Here is a 23699-nt window from a genome sequence, read left to right as displayed (position 1 = left end):
CCTGCTAGTGCTGGGTTCCCAGTTCACACTTTGCCCAGTATTTTGTGTGGGTGCCGGAGATTTGAACTTAGGTCCTCATGGTTACAGGACCAATGTTCTTTCTCAGGGAGCCATCTCCCCAGCCCCACTTTGTTTCTTGTTATGGCGTGGATGCCCCATATTTTATATTTATCTATTTATCAATTGGTAGTCGTTTGGGCTGTTTCCACTTTGAAGCTATTAGGGGTAATGCTACAGGGAACAGTGGTGTAGACATTTTTGCATAAATACATGTTTTGATTTTCTCCCACATTTGTTTATTATGTGTGTGCATGCATGCATTCGGGTGCATGTGCATGGTGGGTGTGGAGGTCAGAGGACAGCCTGTAGGAGTTGTCCTGCAGGTAAGGCCTAGGGGTGGAAACCCTGATCGCCAGGCTCTCTCTTGGTGGCTCACTGGTTTGGTTTGGTTTGGTTTTTGATACAGGGTCTCACTTTGTAGCCAAGCTGCCTGAGGTTCATATCACTCCTCCTGCATCAGTCACCCCAGTGCTGGGGTTATAAGTGTAAACTACGCTGGCTTCTGTTCTCAATTCTGTGTAGATACCTAACTACTGGGTCACTTGGTAACTCTGGATAACTTTTCAAGGAACTGCCAGACTGCCGTCCAGAGTGGTATGGTGTTTACGTTACATCGAATATCTACTTATAGCTATTGACTACATCATGGGCAGTGTGATCTAACAGCTTCCAGCATGTGGGTTTGGCACAGTCCCACACCATGGGAAGGTCATGGGGTCATGGGCTCTGTGGTCAGGCCATCTGAGTTCCAATTATAACACTACTGAGCAAGTGATTTAGTCTCTTGGGCCTCAGTGTCCTCCTCTTCAAAATAAGAGGAGCATTAGCATGTGTTGCACAGACTTATGAGGGGGAAATACAATATAGAGAAGACTCTTAGAGTGCACTTAAACATAATAATAATCATCGTTGCTATGATTCTTATTGATGGTCTGCAGAGTGCATTGTATTTGGCATGCTATTGGCAACTGTCTGGAGGAACCCAGGTCTGGAGTTTAACTTGACTTGCTCGATTCTCTCATGTATCTGGAGTTAGGGTTTCCTATCGCTTATCTGTGTAGACCACTGTTCATGGTGACTCTGTGGGTTTAAAATGGCGATTCTCAATTAAGGGTCATTTTGCACCCTCCAGCGGACATTTGTCAGTGTCTGGAGATGTGTTGAGAGTGTGGCTGGCATCCCACATGTGAGAGCCAGGAGTCCGCTTGCCATCTCATGCTGCTCAAGACAGCATCTCACAACCAGGGGATAGTCTGGCCCGAGGTAAGAAACCCTCTGGTTTCCTGCGTCTGCCGTTTATGCTTTGAGGTCAGGCCTCCTACCAAGAGGAACAGTGTGTGGATGGCGTGCTAGAGATCTACTGACTTAAGCGAGTATCCACTCTATGTGCGCACGCATGCTCTCCTCCCAGGTGGGCCCTCCGTCCCACTGAGCCTCCTTTCTGCCCTGGTGACAAGTTTTCGGTGGGGCGGTTTAGAGCGCTGATGTGGTAGCCGTGAAGTCAGTGCCGCCCTCCACCAGTCAGCTTTGTTCTGTCAGCCAGCGTCCAACATCTGGATGGAGCAGTCTTTGGTCTCCGGTTCAGTGAGCAGGTGACCCCCCCCACCTCCCCCCTCACCCCATCTTGAACTTTCTTCTCTCCTGCTTTGATCAGCCCTTGTGGTTTCAGTTTAAGAACATAATTTGGTTTTGCCCCCGTGACAGCCCTCTACGGTCCCATAACCAAATCTGAACTGAGTCATGGTTTTAGAACTTTTTCCTTTCCCCACTCCAAGGCTTGGCTCCTCTTGGCCATAGGATCACTGGTTTGTTCTCATGCACACTTAGTCTGTGGGAACCATTGAGTGGTCTCGGCTCCTGCCGCACGGGAGGCCAGATGGCTGGGTTAGGCTGAGTCTAAAGGAGAGCCGGCATTCAAGTCTGCAGATGCAGCTAGTCTGTGTTTGGGACCTGCAGGCAAGTCTTCATGGGTGTTCTGGACACCTTGGATGGCTTTGGGGTCAGAATTCCACCTGCTTTTTGAGTGTCTAGCCAACCAGACCCCTGGGAGAATGTGTCCATTGCTTGTCTTAGTTCTTAGGCCCTGTGTGACCAGGACTAATTGAGTGACCATCAGTCAATTAGTGGCCTGGTTCATTTTCCATCTTGCATACCACTGGGGACCCCCAGTTCCATGTTTAACAGTACAGCCAGCCACGGAGTGACAGAAGAGTGTCCGTTGAGGACCTGTGGCATCCGTGTAGAAATGCTTTTCAGTTCCACTAGGTGGAGCTGAGTCTGGCCTGCACTGTATGTGGGATGTGGAAACCACAAACACAGATAAATCCAGAACACTGCAACTTGGGAGGTCAGAAAGGGGAAGAGAATCCCATCCTGTTGAATCCCATGGCCTGTTGTGCCAGTTTGGGGAACTCTTAATGTGGGGATTAACCAGTCCTGCAGGGAACAGGGTTTGGGGACTCTGATCACCCAGTGACATTCTCAGCTCGGTTGTGTTTACTTTTGGCTTTTTTCTTATCCACACTATACTTTCTTTCTTTCTTTCTTTTTTTTTTTTTTTTTTTGAGACAGGGTTTCTCTGTGTAGCCAGGCTGACCTTAAACTCAGAGATCCACCTGCCTCTGCCTCAAGTGCTGGGGTTAAAGGTTTAAAGGTGTGTACCACCACCAACCACCGGCTTACACTTTCTTCTGTGGGAAAATAGATGAGGTGTGTGTGTGTGTTGTGTTTATTTATTTTTGTTTTCTTGAGACAGGGTTTCTCTGAGTAGCCTTGGCTGTCCTGGGACTCACTCTGTAGACCAGGCTGGCCTTGAACTCAAGAGATCTGCCTGCCTCTGCCGGGATTAAAGGTGTGCCCACCACAACATACCTGGCTTTTTTTTTTTTTTTTGGAGACAGGGTCTCACTGTGTATCCCTGACTGGCCTGGGACTCACTATGTAACTATGTAGACCAGGTTGGCACTGGACTTAGATCCGCCTGTCTTTGCCTCCCGGGTGCTGGGATTGAAAGCATGCACCACCACACCAGGAGAGCTGGGTGAGCTATGTACATCATTTCCCCGGGCCAATGCTGGCATGATGCCGAGGCTGTTTTGCTTCAGGATCTCAGGAATTTTATAGGCTTGAACTTTCACAAGCTGTTTTGGAAAAGGTGAAAAGAAGTGTAAGCTGGCACAAAATCTTGTGGTTTGGAAGGGTGGGTCCCAGAATAGAGTTACAAAAACATGTCTAGTTTGATTTTCAAATATCCAGCAAGAAGCATCTTGTGTTGTAACTCTCTTTTATTACACATTCTTTCAGCTTGGAAGCCTGTGTTCATGGAGGAAGTGATCAGTTTGGGCATGGCAACATGCTTGTTTTGGGGTGCCATCCTCCAGTTTCTCTTCATATAAAATTTTTGTTTGTTTTGAGACAGGGTTTCTCTACATAGCCCTGGCTGTCCTGGCACTTACTGTATAGACCGGGCTGGCCTCAAACTCACAGTTATCCACCTGCCTCTGCCTCCCAAGTGCTGGGTTTAAAGGTGTGCACTTTCCTCTAATTCTCCCTGGCAGTCTGACCAAACACAGAAAGAACAGAAGACGAGGAGCTTATTGTTGAGATCTGTCTGTTCTTTTTCCTTGTGGTCCTTTTGAGAGTGCAGCTGCCAGATGACCTTCTGCATCAGGAGGCAGGACCACTGGAGTTCTTTGGGACTGGAATATAGAGTTGACCAGGGTGGCCAGTTCAGCCAGCTTGCTCCTTTCTTGTTTGTGGAGTAATTTCTCTTTGAGTTTACAGACCCTCCTGATGTACTTGCGGGGGTGGGAACAGGAAACCTGGAGCGGTCCCACTTGGCCTGAGGTCACCTGTGGCTCCCATCTGCTTACTCTCCCTAGGGAAGAACTTACTGCTTTCATCTGAGTTTTAGTGACCCTTTTTCTTATACTGATGGTTTTAATTCCGCAAAACAGCACATGCTCATAACAAAGGCAGATAATACAGAAATCCAAAAAGATTGAAAGCAAAAAGTAGAAGAGTATGATCTGCTTTCAATTTGGTGCCTTTTCTGTCTCCAATATATATTTATAGATTTATATAGGAAGAAAGGAAGGAAGGGTCAGGGAAGGCCTTGCTGGGGGAGGCGGGGAGAGGTAGCGATTTAGTTGTGGCAATTGGCGCCAACTTTTATATATCACCCACCTAACCTTCTTTTCAAGGACTACCTTTGTAGTAATTTGCATAAATAGTGATTTTTATATGTTAATAACTTATATAATGACATTAGTGGTGTGGCTGGGATCCAAACTCTGGTCTTCCTGCTTATATAGCAAATGCTCCCCGCACTGAGCCGTGTCCTGAGCCCTCTGATCTTTTAAAATGCCAGTATGCTCTCGCTTTGTTTAACCGCTCTGCAGAGTACCGTACTGCTCTCTGTGCCTTGGTCGGATTCCTGGACAGAGAATTGAAAACTATAGGGTTGGCTATAGGAACATTTAAAATAGGGAGCGTAGTGCCACGTTGCTTCCTGTTTATATTCCCGGCATGGTGGGCACGGGGTCATTACCCCCATGTGTGGAAGGTCTGCTTCTTCGTACCTGTGGAGGCAGGCTTCTGACTGTCAACGTGGACAGCTTGGGACCATTTCAGTCTACTTCCTCAGAAGCCTATCTTGTTTGCTTAGCTCCAGCCTCCTTCCCGTCTGCAGTTCATAATTCCCATGAACAAGGACCAGGGTTCACTCAAGGGCAGCAAGCCCGTAGTTAAAGGCTAGACATGCTGGCCTAGGTGCTAAGGAAGTGGTTTGTGGTCCTTGGACCATGATAAGCAGGTGGTGTTAGGAGAGTGGAGGTTGGCTCCGATTGCCACAAGTCAGTCAGTCTGTGTTCTCCTCCCCTGAACAGAGCAAGGCCCTCTCTTACCCCCCTCTTTTTCCTTCCTTCCTCTTATTCCTTCAGAGTTTCACACTTGGCCCAGGCTGGCCTTGAACTTGAAACAATTCTGCTGCCTCAGCTTTCCAAGTCCTGGGATTATAGGTATGAGCCACCATGCCCAACTCCAAGCATTTTTTTGTGTGCTCGTCAAAGATGTGGGGCCCTTGGAAGTAGCACTGTTCAGACCACCTGCCTCAGAAAGGAGCTGTACCTCACCGTCCATAGAGCTTGGAGCTCCGGGGTTAACTTGGTTTCCTCGTCTGTAAAATGGGGATAATAAGCATGCTGTTATAGAATTATAGTAGGAGTTAGCGCTTGTAGGTAATACTCGTAAAACATAACGGTGCCTGCCGCATAGTAACCTCTCGGTGTTAACTTTCCTTTGGGGAAGCCTCGAGACTTCTCTGTTCTTGGACCCAGGATGTCAGTGGAGTGCCCGGATTGGAGTGGGGTGGAAAGGGATGGGGGTTACCTCTGTGACCACCACAGGAGAGTAAGATCCGCAAGAGTAAGTTTCCTGCAACATAACAGTGTTAGTTCATACTTGGGGAGTCTGACCCCAGTAATTTATTTTAGGCATATCTAAGCATAGCACGATTTGATGAAAACTTTCCTGGTGATGATTAACTCAGTCCTGTGTGCACAATAAGGCTTAAAACATGACTACAACAAAACTCTTTGTAAAGTACACGTGGTATCTCCTATAAAGATGGGGTCTATAGACTGACTACATGTGACACCTTCCATAAAGATAGCTTCTATAGACTGACAAGTTCTTGATAAGGGTCTGGGGAAGATAGGTTGTGGTCACCAGGCTATTACCCCACTCCCAGCCTTCTGGGCTGATAACAGGTTGTGAACTGAAGGGACAACCTTGTGTGTTCAACATTCCTGGTTCTGTCAGTGCTTATCTTTGCGCACGGGGCCCTTGGCGCCTCCCACAGTGGAGGAATAAAAATCTGCTTTGGTTAACTTTAGACTGTTGTAGTCCCTGAGGCCTGTGCATCAGGTTGCATATCAGAGAAGTGTTTTCCCAGCTTTGGTTTTCTTGTTTTGTTTATTTATTTATTTTGTGTTTTCCAGACAGGTTTCTCTGTGTAACAGCTCTGGCTGTCCTAGAACTCACTTTGTAGACCAGGCTGGCCTCGAACTCACAGAGATCCGCCTGCCTCTGCCTCCCAAGTGCTGGGATTAAAGGTGTGTGCCACCACTGCCCAGTGGGCTCATTTTTTTTTCTTTTCCCTCCCCCTCACCCCCCAGCTTTTTGAGACAGGGTCTCGCTGTGTAGCCTTGGCTGGCTGGAACTCATAGAGATCCACCTGGTATCATATTTCTTGGTCAGACCGTGGCAATTTGAGCAGATGGACAGCTGTGGCGGAGTGTTTGGGAGACTGTGGTAGGTCTGCTGGTGGCAAGGACCCTCTTGCCTTCAGAGGTCCAGCTAAGGGAAAGCAGTTTTCCGTTTATTTATAACGCTGGGCCACTGCCACCGTTGCCTGAATTTCAGAACCTTGTCATCACCTCAGAGAGAAATCTCAGAGCCTGGGACATAGCTCAGTTGGTAGAGTGCTTGCCTAGAGTGCACAAAGCCCTGGGCTCGATCCCAGGTCCTCCATAAAACAGAGTGGTGGTGAATGCTTGTAATCCCAGCACTCAGAGTGGGAGGCAGGAGGATCAGAAGTTCAAAGTCATCCTTGGCTACACAGCAAGTTCCAGGTCAGTCTGGGCTGCAGGAGACCCTGCCTCAAGGAAGGGGTGAAAAGCGCCATGTGACTTACTTTTTTTAAAAGATTTATTTATTTATTTATTATGTATACAGTGTTCTGCCTGTATGTATGCCTGCACACCAGAAGAGGGCACCAGATCTCATTACAGATGGTTGTGAGCCACCATGTGGTTGCTGGGAATCGAACTCAGGACCTCTGGAAGAGCAGCCAGTGCTCTTAACCTCTGAGCCATCTCTCCCACCCGCCACTTGACTTTGTATGATTAGTTTCTCTTACTCAGCATGGAGTTGTCCAGGGTGTCTGTGCTGTGTCATGTATCAGTTTTTTCATTCCTTTTGATGGTCTGCTAATATTCTGTTGTATTGTTATACTATGGTTTATTTTTGTTACTTGTCTATTTTGGGCTTTTTTTTTTTTTTTTAGACAGGGTCTCTGTTATGTAGCCCTCACTGCCCTGGAACTTTTATGTAGTTGGCCCCAAGCTCACAGAGATCCACCTGTCTCTGCCTCAAAAAAGTGTGCTGGGATCAAAGGGGTGTGCCACCACTACAGGCTACTATTTAATTTTAAAATTATATACATTTATTCTTTAAGAATTTCATACATATGCACAAGGAAATGTATCAACCTTGGTTTCCCGCTAACCCCCTGACACACTGCGCTAGAGTTTGCATTCATCAGCTGATGCTCGTTCAAGCTGTTTTGAACAGTGCTGCAGTGAGTGTTGGTCTATAAGTGTGAACAGTGCTGCAGTGAACATTGGTCTGTGTGAACAGTGCCACAGTGAACATCGGTCTATAAGTGTGAACAGTGCCACAGTGAACATTGGTCTGTAAGTGTGAACAGTGCCGCAGTGAGCGTTGGTCTATAAGTATGAACAGTGCTGCAGTGAGCGTTGGTCTATAAGTGTGAACAGCGCTGCAGTGAACATTGGTCTATAAGTGTGAACAGTGCTGCAGTGAGCTTTGGTCTGTAAGTGTGAACAGTGCTGCAGTGAGCGTTGGTCTGTAAGTGTGAACAGTGCTGCAGTGAGCGTTGGTCTATAAGCAGTGTTTAGTAAATTTTCAAGGCTCCCAGCGGATGGTCTGAGCAGAGTTGCTGGATCATGTGTTGTTGAGGTAACTTTAACTTGGGAGCTGGTCGGGCTGTTGGTGAAGGAGCTGCATCCCTGCACACCCGCAGCAGCTGTAGACGAGGATCTGGGGTCTCTCATGACTTCCAAGACTTGCTAACCTGCGGGTATTTTGTTTTGTTTTGCTTTACCATGGAGGAGGGGGTGTGACTGGTTCTCATTGAGGTTTTATCTGCATTTCCCGAGTGACTAGTGGTGTTGATTTGCTGTCTGTTTTGGTTGATTGTTTAGGGTGGAAAAACTGACTCTGTACATTTTTCTTTTTCTTTTTCCAGGGCTGAGAATCAAACCTAGGACCTCATACATGCTAGGGAAACACTCTGTCACAGCCCTCTTCATAGTCTTAGTTGGTATTTGTGTACATCTTTTGGAAGGAAACATCCAGTCTTTTGCCCAGCTTAGATTCCTTTATCTGATAGATGGGACAGTGATCTTGCCTTTAAAGCGCCACCGTTCAGGCAGGAGCCAGCGCCCCTAACTTCCCCGAGCCTCCCGGTCTTTTTTCCCTAGCACTGGGAATGGGCTGAGCTCTGGTGTTTGCTCCTCAGATGCTGTTCCTCTCAGCTGCCTCACTGCTGTCAGCATGGCCAGGACAGCGCCAAGGCCAGCCATTTCTGTGATTCGAGGTCCGTGTGGCCAGAGAAGTCTGTTTCTTTTGGAGAGGGATAAACATAAACTAACAATTATGCCTCTGAAGAGTCCCATGGTTAGGAAGTCTATGACTCTTACCAGATATATAAGTTGCATATTTTCTCCTATTGCATGGGTTTTCCCACTTCCTCCCCCCCCCCCTCTCTCTTTCTGTTTTTGAGACAGGGCCTCACTGTGTAGCCCTGGCTGTCCTGGAATTCACTGTGTAGATCAGGCTGGCCTTGAACTCACAGAGATCTGCTTACCTCTACCACCTGAGTACTGCGATTAAAGACAGGAGCCAACCACAGCCCTCAAAAACAATTTTTTTTTTTTAAAGAAAAGAGTTTTGTTATTCAGTGTAACCATTGTACCACATCACATCCTAAGAAATGGACATAATCCATTAATGTTGTAGGAGAGGATCTTGTATATTAGAATTTAAGAGCTAGGAGTAAAAATTGTATTACAAAGTTGAGCCCATTATGAGCCACTCTGTAGACCAGGCTGGCCTTGAACTCACAGAGATGCGCTTGCCTCTGCCTTCAGAGTGCTGTGTGGGGTTAAAGGATTAATGCCACCACCGGCCTGATAGTTCTTAGAGAGGCTAAAAAGTTTTTATGAGACTTAGTTTTCAATAAGCAATGAGTTCAAACTTCTCAATCCTGTGCGTATCCGAAATGCTCTTCCAGCTTCAGCTTCTCTGTCTGTCTGTTTGGAGAGACAGGGTCTCACTCTGTGGCCTGGAACTCTAGAGATCCGAGCACCTCGGCCCCTCAGGTAGTGGCCGGGATTAAAGGTGTGCATCACCACACCCAACACCGGCTTGGTTTCACCTAATCAGGTCTAACTATAGTGGACCCCCCCCGCCTTTTCCTTGTCGTTTTCTTTGGTACAGATATCTCTTTCCACCCTTGGAGCACTGCACGACGTGAACAGTTAACTCTGGACTTTCCCTCCATTGCTAGTGTAGGAAGGATTCCTCGTCCATTCCTACTGTCATCTAAGATTGCACAGCTGTTAGAGAGACGTGGAAAGATGAAGAGACCCCTGTTATCGGCTTTTCTCCTCTTTCGCTTCTCCAGAAGCCAGGGTTGTACCTCTGGGTCCCTGCTTGGCCAACTGTGCCCGCCCTCAGGTACCGTATGGGCCGTGCTGCTGAAGCACGCATGGGATGGAAAGACACCAGAGGGAACAGTGCTGTGAGCAGATGTTCAGAAGGCAGTCCTAGGGGCCCTGTGCGTCTTCTTTTTTCTTAAGATTAATTTATTTTATGTGTGTAAGTGTTTGCCTGCATCTGTGTTTGTACACCAAATATGGGTCTTGTGTCCATAGAGACCAAAAGAGGGAGGGGTCAGATACCCAGACAGTTGTGAGCCGCCATGTGGTAGCTAGAAATTAAACCCAGGTCCTCTGGAAGAACAGCCAGTGCTCTTAACCACCGGGCCGTCTGAGCCCTCTCCAGCCCTATCTTTATTATTATTATTATTATTATTATTATTATTATTATTATTATTATTATATTTGTGTGTGTATAGGAATGTACACATGCTGTGGCAGTGCATGTGGAGGTCAGAGGGCAGTTTTCAGGAGTCGACTCTTTCCTTCCAGCATGGATTCCAGCGATTGAACTCAGGCTGTCCGGCTTGAGCTGTCTCGTTGATCCATAGTTCCTGATTTTGGCTGGACTCAGACATAGATGCTGTCAGAGTGAGGACAGCCGCACCTCTTGGTATTCAGTTTCTGGCGTTTTTCTTGCCTGCCTTCATTCTTAGCGGCAAATTGAGTGTATCCTGCAGCTCACGCTTGTTTCCCTTAGTACAGTCATTCTTCAGAGGACTCTGCTGAAGTTTGCGTCGCGGGCCACGAGAGTCAGAAGATGCTGGGTCCGTGCTTTGCTCCCGGGCCTCTCACCTTCTGTGCTTAAGGGTTTTCTGACAGTATATTGGCAGGTATCATCATTCTTTTTGTTTGTTTTTCAAGACGGTTTCTCTATATAGCTTTGGAGCCTGTTCTGGAACTCACTCTGTAGACTAGGCTGGCCTTGAACTCACAGAGATCTGCTTGCCTCTGCCTCCAGAGTGCTGGGATTAAAGACATTCGACGGCACCACCACCCGGCCTGATATCATTCCTTTTTTTTTTTTTTTTTTTTATCCAAGACAGGGTTTCTCTGTGTAACAGTCCTAGCTGCCTGGAACTTGCTTTGTAGACCAGGCTGGCCTCAAACTCACAGAGATAGCACCTGCCTCTGCCTCCAGAGTGCTGGGATTAAAGACATTCAATGTCACCACTGCCCGCAATATCATCATTCTTAGAGAGGCTAAAAAAGTTTTCAGATTCTGCTAGCTCTTTTGGGTCTCAGATGACAGGGCTTGGTAGTATCTGTCAGTTTAGGACTACCCATTCCCCCTAATCAAGTGGAGAACACTCAGATTGGCCTTCACAGTGCATCTCTAGGTTCCTGCTTTCTGTTTCCAGTTCCCTGTGGTATATAACAGGAATGGTCCTTACTCAGCCACAGGTGCACTTGGCTGGATCAAGACACCCTGCTTCATGGCAAAAGCTTATTTGTTGCTCCCACCATTGATTTGGACCACACTTCACCCAGAGTATCAGTAGCTTTGGGAGGAGAGCCTGGCTGACACTCCTGCTCCTTTCGTGATCTGGACCCCAGATGAAGGGATTTTTGAAGTGAGCTCCAGGGTTAGGTGTTACTGTGGTTGGGTATCACGTGACACAAAGCTGAGCATCCTTTGTGAGAAGGAGTGTGTAACAGATCATTTATGTCAGATTCAGGAGTGGAGCGTGGTACTTCACCTGTGCTTCCAGGTTGACCTGTTGAATTTCACCATCCTTTATGCTAAAAAGGTCCCTCCAGGTGTTGCTGATCTTTCTGAACTAGGACAGACCAAGTAGCTTCAGCCTCTTTCCCATGATGAAAAAAAACGTGTGAGGAAGTTAGTTCTTGTCCTAGTACTGCAGAGAGAAAGGGAGTTTTGCCTCTGAGATGGTTGAAATACTTGTAATTCCTCAGCTGAGAAGTTAAATTTACAGATAGTGAGACACCAGGCCATGCATGGTGTAGGTCTGTAATCCAGCACCTGGGAGGTGGCGGCCGGAGGGACTGAAATAAGGGTCATCCTCTGCAAGTAGCAAGTTTGAGGACAGCCTGGGCTACATGGGACTATCTCAAAAAACAAATAATAATAATAATAATAATAATAATAATAATAATAATAATAATAACAACAAATAGGTACATACAGAGGGTTTTCCAACCCCTTTATCAAACTTCCTGAACCCTGGCTCAGCTTCAGGTACTCTTTTGATCGGGTAGTGGTTTGTTGGGTTCTGGTGGCCAGGAAAATGTTACCAGCACTCATGTTTAGGGATTCAACTATTTCCTCCCATCCATCTATCCTTCCTTCCTTTCCTTCCTGTGTGTGGTATATATGTATGTGTGTGGGGTGTGTCCATGCATGCACTTGTGGTATATGTGTGTGTGGGGTGTGTCCATGCACTTGTGGTATATGTGTATGTGTGCGTGTGTGTGTGCCCGTGCACTTGTGGTATATGTGTATGTGTGTGTGTGTGTGCCCGTGCACTTGTGGTATATGTGTATGTGTGTGGGGTGTGTGCCCGTGCACTTGTGGTATGTATATGTGTGTGTGTGGTGTGTGTCCATGCACTTGTGGTATATGTGTATGTGTGTGTGTGTGTGTGCCCGTGCACTTGTGGTATATGTGTATGTGTGTGTATGTGCATGTGTGTGTAGATACCACAGGTTGAGCTTGGGTGTCTTCCTCAGTTGTTCTCTCTACCTTATTTTGTTGAGACATAGATCCTCACCAAACCTAGGTTACTTGAAACTTTATCAAAAACCTAAAAAGAGCACATTTTGCCCCCAAGTCACTTAGACCTTAGAGGAGGAGCTAGGCTGGGAGGGAGGAGCTGGAAGAGCTGTTGTGAAGAGTCACAAGTGAGTGGAACCACCAAGATGCTTTCTCCAGACAATGGGATCGACCTCCCGGGGCTGCTTCATGAGTGAGTCACGTGGCTGATGTGACCCTGCCCTCTCACCTCTCTTACCTTACAGTCCTCTTAGTGCTATTTCCTTCAGTGCTGGAGTCAGAGCTGATGGCTTCTTGCTAGCTAGCTCTTATAACTTAACCCATTTCTTTCTTTCTTTTTTTGTTTTTCGAGACAGGGTTTCTCTGTGTAGCTTTGGTGACTGTCCTGGAACTCACTCTGTAGCCCAGGCCGGCCTCGAACTCACAGAGATCCGCCTGGCTCTGCCTCCCGAGTGCGGGGATTAAAGATGTGCACCACCACTGCATCTTGCTTCTCCTTCGGTGGCTTTGTTTTTGTTTTTGTTTGAGGCGGTCCTGGCTGGCCTAGACCTCACTGTATATGCCAGACTGACCCCAAACTTGTGGTAATCCTCCTGCCTCTGCTTCCCAAGTACTGTGATTACGAGTGTGCGCACCATGCTTTGATCCGTCCCTCTTTCTTTCTTCCGTACTCCATGTGTCCGTCATGCTTGGCTCTGCACATCGTGCTCACTTTCCCCACACAAACCCAGTTTGTGTTTTTGTGTCCGCCTTGTGCCGTCCTATTCCTCGGTAGCTCCTGGGTTGATCTTTCTCCCAGGCCTTTTATTTATTAGCCTGTGTGTGTTTCAGTGGGTGCTTGTGTTTGTCCTACGCTGGGTAACTGAACGTTCTGCTTGCTTTGGCATCACATACACTAAAAATATCATCCCCCAGGACTAGACTAACTTCACCACCACAGTTCCTCCAGGTGGCTGGAGGCAGCCAGGGATACGAGATCACACATGAGGCTGGGCGACAATTATAATTATTATCAAAATACCATTTCTGTGTCTGTCAAAACCATTTTGGAGCCACACAGGCCCAGGTGAAATGCCGGTTCCATCTCTTGTGAGTTGTACATCCTTGAGTGAGTTATCTCACCTCACTAAAGCTTGGGTTTTTCTGTCTGGGATGTAGGAGCTCTCTGTCTGCTGGAATCTTCTTTTCTGAATAGCATTTGATGTGGAACAAGTGACCACCACATACTGCAGCTAAGGACTGTTTCCCCAGCCATCTTCCCTGAAAAGACCCAAAGGAGAGGAGTGATGGGCTTTTCAGGATGCTTTGTGGAAGGAACCAGCTGAGTGACTCACAGAACTCCGTGTGCGAAGTGTACCGTTCTTGCCTCAGCAGGCCTGCTACGCGCCTGCCCTTCCAGCTCCTGGACACAGTTAAGCCAGGATTCTTGTTTCCTGGCAGCTGAGCAGTCTATGCACTGCTGCTTGGCAGCAGTCTGTGAATATTTGTCTGGGGTTGGGATCTGACCCATGCCATTCTCCACCATAATCACTTCAGGATCATTTTGTTGAAACATAGCTTTATCGCACAAAGATGTCTCTCTTTCGCCCCCCTTAGCTTTTACTGTGATACTTTTTTCTTTTTTTAAATACTCAACTTTTCCATAGCCATTTCAAAGTTTTAGTTTTATTTTTAATTATATGTAGATGGGAGGTGTACATGAGTGTAGTCCCCTCAGAGGTACCAGATACCCTGGGGCTGGAGTTCCAGACTGTAAACTGCTTGATGTGAGTGCTGGGAATTGAACATGGGTCCTCTGGGAGAGCAGCCAGTGCTCCTAACCACTGAGCCATCTCTCTAGCCCCCTGTGGTACTTTTTTCCTTCAAACAAATAAGTGGGTTTGTGCCCAAACCCAAGAAAGATAAAATCTTAGATGATCTTTGCTGCCTGTGCTCCTGGAAATGAGGCTGCCTTGGGCCTACAGAGCACCTGCCACCCCAGAAGCCTGGCAGGGGTCCTTTTCTGACAACACCATTCTTGCTTTACACTCCTTGACTGCAAACTAGACACCCCCAACCCTCAGCTCCCCTGTCTAACCTCAGTGGGTCACAAGACCTGGGAGCCGGGACAGTTGCATAATGGAGAGAGCCAAGGCCCAGGAATGTCTCCAGCTCTGTCCCTTTATGGGCTCTGTTACATATCGGGAACAAATGAGAATCTTAGGACTTGCCCAGTCATTTATCTGGTAGAACTCAGTTCACCAAATTGGGTGCCGAGGCCCTGATTCCTCATTGCTCACACCACTGTCTGCTCCTTGTGAGTCTTCTAAAGGAATTCTCCACCACCAGGCTATCTGTCTGCATATCTGCTTGGCAGTCACTGAGCCTCACATCTGCTTATTGGATTAATTCCCCGCCCCCTTGTCGTCTTCTGGTATCTTGACTCTTGTATCATAAAGAACCCTTAAAGCCAGAGCCTTTGTTGAAGTCTCGCTCTCCCACAGCTAGCGAATGCCACATGCCCCGGCTTCTGCCACTGAATAGGGATAGTCCCATTACATCATGGGGTTGTGGGGCTGAGGTGTTGGTGAGGTGGAGTTTCAGAGTCTGGCTTGTGGTTAGGATTGAACAAATAACCAGCTCTCTGTTCCTACTCCATGAGTGAAAAGTGACAGATGTATAGATTGCCTTGAAAAACACTGTCAAAAGCCTTAAACGGACTACATAAAAGAGTGAAGTCTGTGAATATCTGTGCTGTCTCAGTGTGTCTTAAAATAGGAAGTTAACCAGAACCCAAAGGGTAACGTTCTTTGGCATTGCTGTCGTGGAGGGTTCTCTAGGGAGAGAGGGCTGAGTCAACAGGAGGATACCCCAGACGCTGCTCTGGGTGCTAGGCAGTGGTTAACTTACAGCATTTTGACAACGTAATCCTGCTTAATTCTAGTTTAGTGTGACTTCCTTTTTTAAGTTGGTAAATTCAGCATTTAATTTAATTCTGCATTGACAGGAAGATGACGAAGATTACTTGAAGGCGGACTTTATTTTTGGCTCATCGAGTCTGAGCCTGGATCACTTGACATGAAAGAATCTCCCAGCCCCACCTCCGAGCTGGTGGCAGTGGCCATCTTGCTTCTTGAGTCCCAGAGCTGACTGGGTTGTGGTGGTGATATTTCTAGGACCTGGCATAAGGGGAGCTCATCTTCCCGAGACTGCCTGAATTAGCCAGCCCCCCTTCTTTTCTGCCCTCACCCCCGGATCTCATTGCTTAAGGAATGTTAGTTGCCAACAGGCCTAGGCAAGAAGTAGGTTAGTGTGAAAAGTCGTTAGCACTTTTTCAGAGCGTTTGGTGCTGTTCTGGCGATGATGCTTCTGGCTGAAATGCTGCCTTGTGCTCAGAAATGTATAATCTTGTATGAAGATGAACCCAGACAACCGCTGGGTTGATTAGAAGCCCTGTCTGGAGTAGTGGCCACAGAGGGATGATTTGTGAGGAGGAAGTCAGTCTGCGATACAACACTGTTGGAGTTTTTACTTCTTCCCAAATCGCCATTGATGAATATTGTTTAGAAATGCAGGGGTCAGCATGTAGCTCAGTTGGTAGAGAGCTTGCCTGGTGTTCACGACGTCTTAGGTTCTGTCCCCACCCCACGTTATCCAGGTGGGGTGGTACACTCTTCTAATCCTAGAACCAGGAAGGTGGAGATAGGACGATCGGAGGTGAGGGAGTGTGTGGCCAGTATGGGCTATCCGAGACCCTGTCTCAAAAGTAGGGGTCGGGGGCCAAGAAATGTGGCAAGGGGTGATGGCTCAAGCCTGTAATCGCAGCACTTGGGAGGTAGAGGCAGGAGGATCAGGATACCCTTGGCTAAATAGTGAGTTCAAAGCCAGCTTGGGTTACGTGATATCCTGTCTCAACCCTCCACTCCCATCAAACAAAAAGAAATACGGAATAATTCTGTAACCCATCAAAGCACGGTGTGGGAGTTATTTAGTGGCGGTGTCCCTGGCGCTGAGAACAGTGCCTGGCACTGTGGGTGGTCAGTGGGTGTGGGATAGATAAACGGGGACATTCATATCATGGCACTCACTCTTTCCCAAGAACCGCAGGTGCCTGTCTGTCTTGTTAGGTCGGTGCGCACTACAGTTGTCCAGGAGAGACTGGACTTATTTCCGCCAGTTGGCTTGCCAAAGTTAAATTGTGTCTCACATGTTTTCTGGTTCCCAGGGGTTGCCAGGAAACTGAAGACATGAGGGGAAGGGGTCGAAAGCTGCCGCCCTGGTCGTCCTGACTGCTGAGCCTTGATGTGCAGTCTCATCTCTGGCAGTTTAGCTTGTGTGGGAGGGCATGGGATAGACTAAGTGTGTCTCGAGAATACATTATTTGCCCCAAAGTGGCTCTCTGGGCTCCAGACACCCAGAGAGGCCACCACTCTACATCAGCTTTTTCTTCTTATAGCAGTGAGGTTAGGATTTGTGCTTATGTGAGCCTCACGTAATGGCGCAGCCTGCTTGGCACATTCATTTTCTTGTCAGAAAAGTCGTTGTGACCTTGACTGTCAGTTGTGACCTGCAGGAGCACACTGTGTGTCTGTGGCCTAATGACCAGACAGCGCGTGGGGTGCCTCACTGCGCTCGGTGCTGTGCCTTGCTAATTTCTCGTCCTAGGTGGGGGTTCGAGATGGTAATTTGCAGAAATCTTTTTGGCTTACATGAGTCATGCCCAGCAGAGTGGCACTGTCATGGAGGCCCTTCAGTAAATATCACCGGGAAAGGTATTGCAGAAGATTTGACAAAGATGAACTATATGGACTCTTGAGTTGAAGGGAATGTAATTGATTTGCAGTCTAAGTTACTAAAAAGTGGCTTTGAACTTCAAAGTTCCCTTTGAAAATGGTCGTAGAGTCATTTCTGAGCTGGGGGTGTGGTATAGCCCCGTGGGAGAGTCCTTGTCACACCCAGACACCCAATAGAGTTATTTCTGCAAATCCACACCCGAATCTGGACCTTGCGCTAGCGATGTTTTTGGTGTAGGATTCAGGTCTGGGGAGCGCTCCCACATGCCACTGTTCAGGTTGAGAGTTGACTTGCCTCACCGACCAGGAAAGGTCAGATCAGGACGCTGACCCCCAGTGTCTTTGTTTCTTGGGCAAAGCTAACTGGTTGATTTTCCAAAAGGAAGCACAGCAAATCTAAGGGAGTGAGCTTTTCTGAACCAAGAGTTCGTTTAAATATAGCTGATGTGCATTACTGGCAACTTGGAGGGTGTGGTGGGACTTGTTGTACCCTTTGTAAGGCAAGTGAGGAAAGATGTTGGCACCTGGACACACCCAGTTTGTTTATGAAATATAAACTCCCCTGTACAGCAGGGGGCCCAAGACAGCAGCCAGTTACTACCTAAGCTGGGAGAGATGCCTCTGGAGGCCCCTCTGCATTTGCCTCTTCCCAGAGAGGGTGGGGACAGCCCGCTAAACTGCTGTTGTTTATTGATATTGAGCACCGCCACTGAAGATTGAGGCGGGTGGTGGGGGTGGAAGTTTCTGCGAAAGGACAGTAACAGGGTTTGAATTTCTTTCCCGAGGAGAAACAACACCTTATGCAGAGAAACGCAGCTCTCTTCAGTTTCCTAGACTCGATCTATCGGCCAGCCGGGAGCCGGGTCCGAGCCGGGGAGTCAGAGCCCGGGAAGCTAGCAGGCCCCGCTCTAGGTTGGTCCTGGTATCACCGGTTTACGGCACATCCTCAGGATTCCTCAGCAGCTGTCTGAAGTTGTTCTGCTCTGCCTGAACTGATGTCATTTCCCCCTTGGCAGACGCTCGGGCTGTGCTGCGTCTGAGATATGTCACGAGAAGGTGGGGGTGGGTCGGGGCCAGGCGGGGGGAGTAGTGAGGAGAGCAGGCGGTCTGCTGGGTCCCAGGACTCTGTTTACTTTCTCTTCTTTGCTCCGGAAGACCGGTGAACTGAGAGCGCCCGAGCCTCCCCCGGCCATGCCTACTCCAAGACCCTAACTTTTGAGAGCCCTGTGTTGTTATCGTTAGTGGACGATGCTCCTGCAGGATGCCTTTCCTTTTGGGGCTTAGACAGGTAATGAACTGGTTCTCCATGGATCGTTGATCGGGCTAGGGACGGGAGGAAGGGTGGGAGTTGTTACTGTTCTGTTGTGTTGAGTAGAGGGCGTGTTTTAGAAAGTGTCTCAGTCCTGACAGGCTAGCTCCCACAGACATTTCCAGCCTTCTTGATGGTTGCTCCTAGCCTCCAGAGCCATCATGTTCTTAATCCCCAGTGTCCCTGAGGTGACCCTAGGGCTGCTCATTTCTGATTTTCCATGAGTAGCCACGAAGCCGCCTATGAAGCTTATGGAGGAGGAAACTGTTGAAGGGTGAGGAGAAGTGAGGCTCTTGCTAACCCTCTTTTCTTCCTTCTCCATTTTGATTTGGTGAAGTAGGAGAGATTTCTTCCCAGTCCACCGGTTCTGAAGGGACTGGGGGAGGGGTGGCTGTGTGGCCCAGGGATATCCTGGACACTTGAGGGGGGGGTGGGGTTGGAATTGGTTGTTTTGGCCCTGCTGAGGCAAACAGACTCCTGTGGCAGAGGCTTGATTGCTTTGTTGGCCAGTTTGGGTGGGGTGGGGGGGACTTAATTCCTGCTGGTAGCCCAGTGTGGAATGAGAAAACAGTAGCAAGGGACCAGCTGCTGTCCCTGAGCATAGATACTGCTCCAAGTATTTGTTCCAGGGCTTCTGAGAGCCGGACACCCCCATCCCCCTCCTTAGTCTGAGAGGCATGTCTATATCGGAATGTGTAACTGTACCCAGCAGCAGGGTTGCAGGGGGGTGAGGACAGGCACACACACCCTCTGCAGCTTGTTCCCTGGGGAAGCAAAGCCACTGATGAGCTCAGACCTTGGGTCCAGAGGGGAGCCTTGAGGGCCAGCTGCTTACTCTCTGAGCAGAGGGCAAGGTGAGCAGATTCCCAGGAGTTGCCTGGAGTTCTTTTTCTTTTTCTTTTTTTTTATTTGGTTTTTCGAGACAAGGTTTCTCTGTGTAGTTTTGGTGCCTGTCCTGGAACTCACTCTGTAGCCCAGGCTGGCCTCGAACTCACAGAGATCCACCAGGCTCTGCCTCCCGAGTGCTGGGATTAAAGGCATGCGCCGCCACCGCCACCACCACCACCACCACCACCACCTGGCTCCTGTTGTTCTTTAAAAGTGGGTTTGGGCACAGGATAGCAGCAGGATGTCCAGGAAGAGTCCTAGTGGGGGCCCAGCATCAAACGTGCAGCAGAGACCAGGGGCCTCGAACCAGACCAGTGACTCTTTGCAATGAGCACTTGCAAGTAGAGATGTATGGAAAAGGGGGTATATGCTATGACTTGTTGAGTTACAATGCAGCTTCCATGATGAGATTTTTAATTCCTTCCCTTTTAAAGCTTTTTTTCTCATTTTATTTTCTTCCTTTTTTTCCTCTTGAATTTTGTTTTATTCGGGGAGGGGGTGCAGGGGCGGAGGGCAGATGCAAAGGGATGGGGAATGAATGAGATCAAGATACATGATGTGAAAAACACATAGAATAAAAAAATAAAGTGGGTTTAGGAAAATACCTGAAGCATTCTGTCACTTCCCTCGTCAGCTTCAGAATAGCCCTCTGATGCAGTGATCCTGTTGTGGTCCTCTGATGCAGTCAGTACAGTGACAGTCCTGTTGTGTACAGTTGGTACAGTGACAGTCCCGTTGTGTACAGTTGGCACAGTGACAGTCCTGTGTGGTCCTCTGATGCAGTTGGCACAGTGACAGTCCTGTGTGGTCCTCTGATGCAGTTGGCACAGTGACAGTCCCGTTGTGTACAGTTGGTACAGTGACAGTCCCGTTGTGTACAGTTGGCACAGTGACAGTCCCGTTGTGTACAGTTGGTACAGTGACAGTCCCGTTGTGTACAGTTGGTACAGTGACAGTCCCGTTGTGTACAGTTGGTACAGTGACAGTCCCGTTGTGTACAGTGACAGTCCCGTTGTGTACAGTTGGCACAGTGACAGTCCCGTTGTGTACAGTTGGCACAGTGACAGTCCCGTTGTGTACAGTTGGTACAGTGACAGTCCTGTGTGGTCCTCTGATGCAGTTGGCACAGTGACTGTGAGCACTTGTCACTCCTCCCTAAGAAAAGTGCCTTTAACCTGCAAACATGGTAAGATCTATTGAGCAGGGATTAAAGGTGTGCACCACCGCCTCCCAATGGCCATTTCTTACTTTACCAAGATACCTTTATCTTATATAATGGGGTGGCCAGAAGGTGAAGAAGGCCTGTGTCCCAGAACCCCAAGTCAGCTGAGAGAATGAGGTGGTGGGTAGCGCTGAATTAAAACCCCCAGAGCACCCTAAATGACCAGCACCAGTTTTGTAGACTGGCTTCTGAAGTTTCCTGGGCAAACGGCTAGACCCGAAAGCTTCTGAAGGGCCCTTGCCACCCTCAGTTGTGCAGGTCAGCCCCTGTCCGCAGAAGTTTTGTAGATTATGTAGTCTTGTTCTTTCTAGCATTTCTGTACCTGTCAGTCCTGCGCTGGAGCCCTGTAAAGCCAGATGTCTAAAGGTTCCTTGGTGATAACCTGTGGGTTCCGGGCAAGCACTTCCTGTCTGCTGAGTTCTTGTTTACTGACGCAAAGATGAAGTTGTTCCAGGTGTTTCTGGCTGTACCTGAGAGACTCTGGCCTCCAGGGTTTAGTGACAGGACAGTGTGCTGGGACTATAACAGAATGCCCAGGGATAAGGTCACGGAGGGTGGTGAAGCTGACGACTCAGCCCAGTGAGTGGACATGGCAGACTTTCCTGAGATAGTCTCTGGTCTGAGCCTCTACGATGGATGAATGGTTTTCCAGATGGATCAGATGAGGCGGTTTGCCTTTGCTTGTTCCTGCAGATGAGGAGAGAAGTTGCCTTCCTCTGTGAATCTTGGGATTGAGTTTACCTGATGAAATCAACCCCTAGGCTTACAAATCTTTTATGGAGTAGGAGGGACCAGTAGGACCCTTCATCAAGATAGATAGATAGATAGATAGATAGATAGATAGATAGATAGATAGGTAGGTAGGTAGGTAGATAGATAGATAGATAGATAGATAGATAGATAGATAATAGAATGACATGACTCAGTGTCTGTGAAGAGCAAGTGAGCCACAGGATGTATGAATTCTTTCATGCAAGGGACAGTGAGGATGGCCCCCTAGAAACTACAGTGTTGACCAGAGAGCAATCATACAGTGTTTGGAGGAGCCGGGGTGTAGAAACTTCCTGAATATGCTGCTGTGTACCAGATTTTAGACATGGCACACAGTTAGGCACACTATCCCTTTGTTGTCTCTCAAGATCAGAAAACAGGTTTTCTGGAAGAGAACATCTAGCATGTATTCCGGGAAGGTAGAGGGCTGATTTTCAGAGAACAATATTGCAGCAGCAGGTGCTGAGCCTGCAGGTAGGAGTGATTTCTAGTCCATGATTGAGGTAGGAGGTGTTGGCTTGGTAATACTGGAAGAGGCTTGGGATCAGCATTCTCTGTCTGCACAGCCTTGTGCAAGCATAGTTCCAAGCACGTCAAGGATACAAAGAGCTGAGAGTGCTCTCCAGGCTCCTGAGAGGTTCACAGTCTCAGCAGACCTTCGTCACATGACATTAAAGGGGACAGGTGGTGTGGCAGGATGACCCTGGTGCAGACATGGTCCAGTAGTATCAATTGTTGCACAGTAGGTGCTATTAGATGTATAGGGTGACCAGTTGTTCTAGTCAGTGGATTACAGGCTAACCCTTGGAGACAGTAATTTACATTCAAATACTGTCTTTCTTCTGTGGGAAAGGCCCACTGTGCCCCAAATTGACTACATCATTTTGGGGGGAGGGGCATGTCCTTTAACACCGGAAATAGTTTCCAGTGCAACTGAAAATAAGCCTTCAGCTCTTCCTGGAATCTTTTGCCCGTGTTGAAATTTGTCATGACAAGAGGCATGGGAGGCCAACCCCTGGCCCAAGGGACTATTTGTAACCTTTTTTAAAGAGTTGAGATGGGGGTGGCCTCGAACCCTTAATCTTCCTGCCTTGGCTTCTTTTGAGCAGGACTGTATAGGCATCCATCGTTGTACCCAGCTGCTGTTTGCATTGTTGACTGACTGGGGTCTTCATATCCTTCTTGGTCTGATGCTGTATGGACCAGACAAGCAGAGTGCTGAACCAGTTACTCTGGAGGTGTGGAAGTGAGCACGTGGCCTGAGAGGCTGAGGATGTGCCTCCTGGTTATAGCTTAGAGCAGTTGCCAAACACCTGCCTGGCTTTGGTTCCCAGCATCATAACAACAAAACCAAACAAAAGTGACTTGAGGGTCACACAAGCTGGAAAAAGCCTGTGATGACTCCTGGGCCAGTCTGCAGGGTGAGAGTTCTGACTGGGGACAAGGAAGAGGTAATTTGTCAACCTCTGGCTTTGGGCTTGCTGAATATTAGCCAACATTTAATTGGGGGATAGTATTTATTACTTCAGGATCCCACCCATCGAGAGGTTTTCTTATCTCCATATTGACAAAAGGAGAATGAAAAACCAGAGGTCTGTGTTCCAGTGTACAGATGAGTGTAGTGTTAGTGGCCCTTAGCTCTCTCGCTTGTGCAAGTCCTGCTGCCTGCTCTGTGGAGGACCAGGCTCTGACTCCTAGTCACCCTGACCCTTCTGAGCTTGGCCAGGTTCAGGGCAAATTAAGCAAGCTCCAGCTTGGAAGGGAACTCGCTGTATAAAATGCAGCAGCCATCAAGGTGATGCTTGTTTGGAGGAGCCAGAATCCTTATCTGGACTGATTGTAAAAATCTCGCGACAGCCAGGGGAACACTCCTGCTCTGTCCTGCGGTAGCAGGCGTAGAAAGAGGCTGCGTTTCTAGAGGAGTGTGACTTGTTCTTTGTGACATCGCTAAGGAGAATGTGGAAGAAAGAACAGGACCTAGTGGACAAGGACTCAATCTGTTGACGTTGACTTTGACTTTTCTCTAGGACAGAGCCAAAGACAACAGTCCAGTGATGGCTCTTAAGTTTGATCCACCCCCTTTCCTTGAAGAGGTAAATTTTAGTCCATGAAAACAGTAATGTGGTTATTTCAAAAACCTAATTTGGTTATATAAAAAAACGTAAAATTCCTTGTCTTCCGGAAATTTCTCATTTCTTAGCAGACTTCACTGGTCTTTTATTTCTCCACCCCTGCACATCCTGCTGTTTGCTGCTGGTCTGTAAGTGGGTTGACACAGCCCTAGATGTTGAGACGCCTTCATTGTTCCTGCGTCCTCTATAGCCACTGGCTTGGGCCAGAGTTCGAATCCTGGACCTCACAGGAGGCTTCTGTTGCTGGAAATAGTCATTCAGCCCTTCAAGGTGACTGCTGGGCACGT

General features: G+C 48.1%; 2 protein-coding genes across 3 annotated transcripts in view; both read left to right on the top strand.

Moving 5' to 3' along the window:
• Wbp1l (WW domain binding protein 1 like) overlaps window positions 1-23699 on the top strand; it is a 64306-nt gene that overhangs the window by 5334 nt on the left and 35273 nt on the right. Inside the window, exon 1 of one of the 2 annotated variants that reach the window (XM_052714620.1) lies at window positions 18225-18378. The exons of the other annotated variant lie outside the window; for it this stretch is intronic. Within the exon in view, the coding sequence (XP_052570580.1) occupies window positions 18352-18378 (27 nt within the window). The 5' untranslated portion in view covers window positions 18225-18351. Of the gene's footprint in view, window positions 1-18224; window positions 18379-23699 lie in introns of those variants that run through there. 2 annotated transcript variants of the gene reach the window in all.
• Sfxn2 (sideroflexin 2) overlaps window positions 1-23699 on the top strand; it is a 70701-nt gene that overhangs the window by 28797 nt on the left and 18205 nt on the right. The gene's annotated exons all lie outside the window — the stretch shown is intronic.

This window comes from Peromyscus californicus, unplaced genomic scaffold (assembly GCF_007827085.1).
Source record: "Peromyscus californicus insignis strain IS unplaced genomic scaffold, ASM782708v3 Scaffold_4__1_contigs__length_199733344, whole genome shotgun sequence".
Lineage (NCBI taxonomy): Eukaryota > Metazoa > Chordata > Mammalia > Rodentia > Cricetidae > Peromyscus > Peromyscus californicus.
This window is presented reverse-complemented; position numbering and strand designations above follow the sequence as displayed.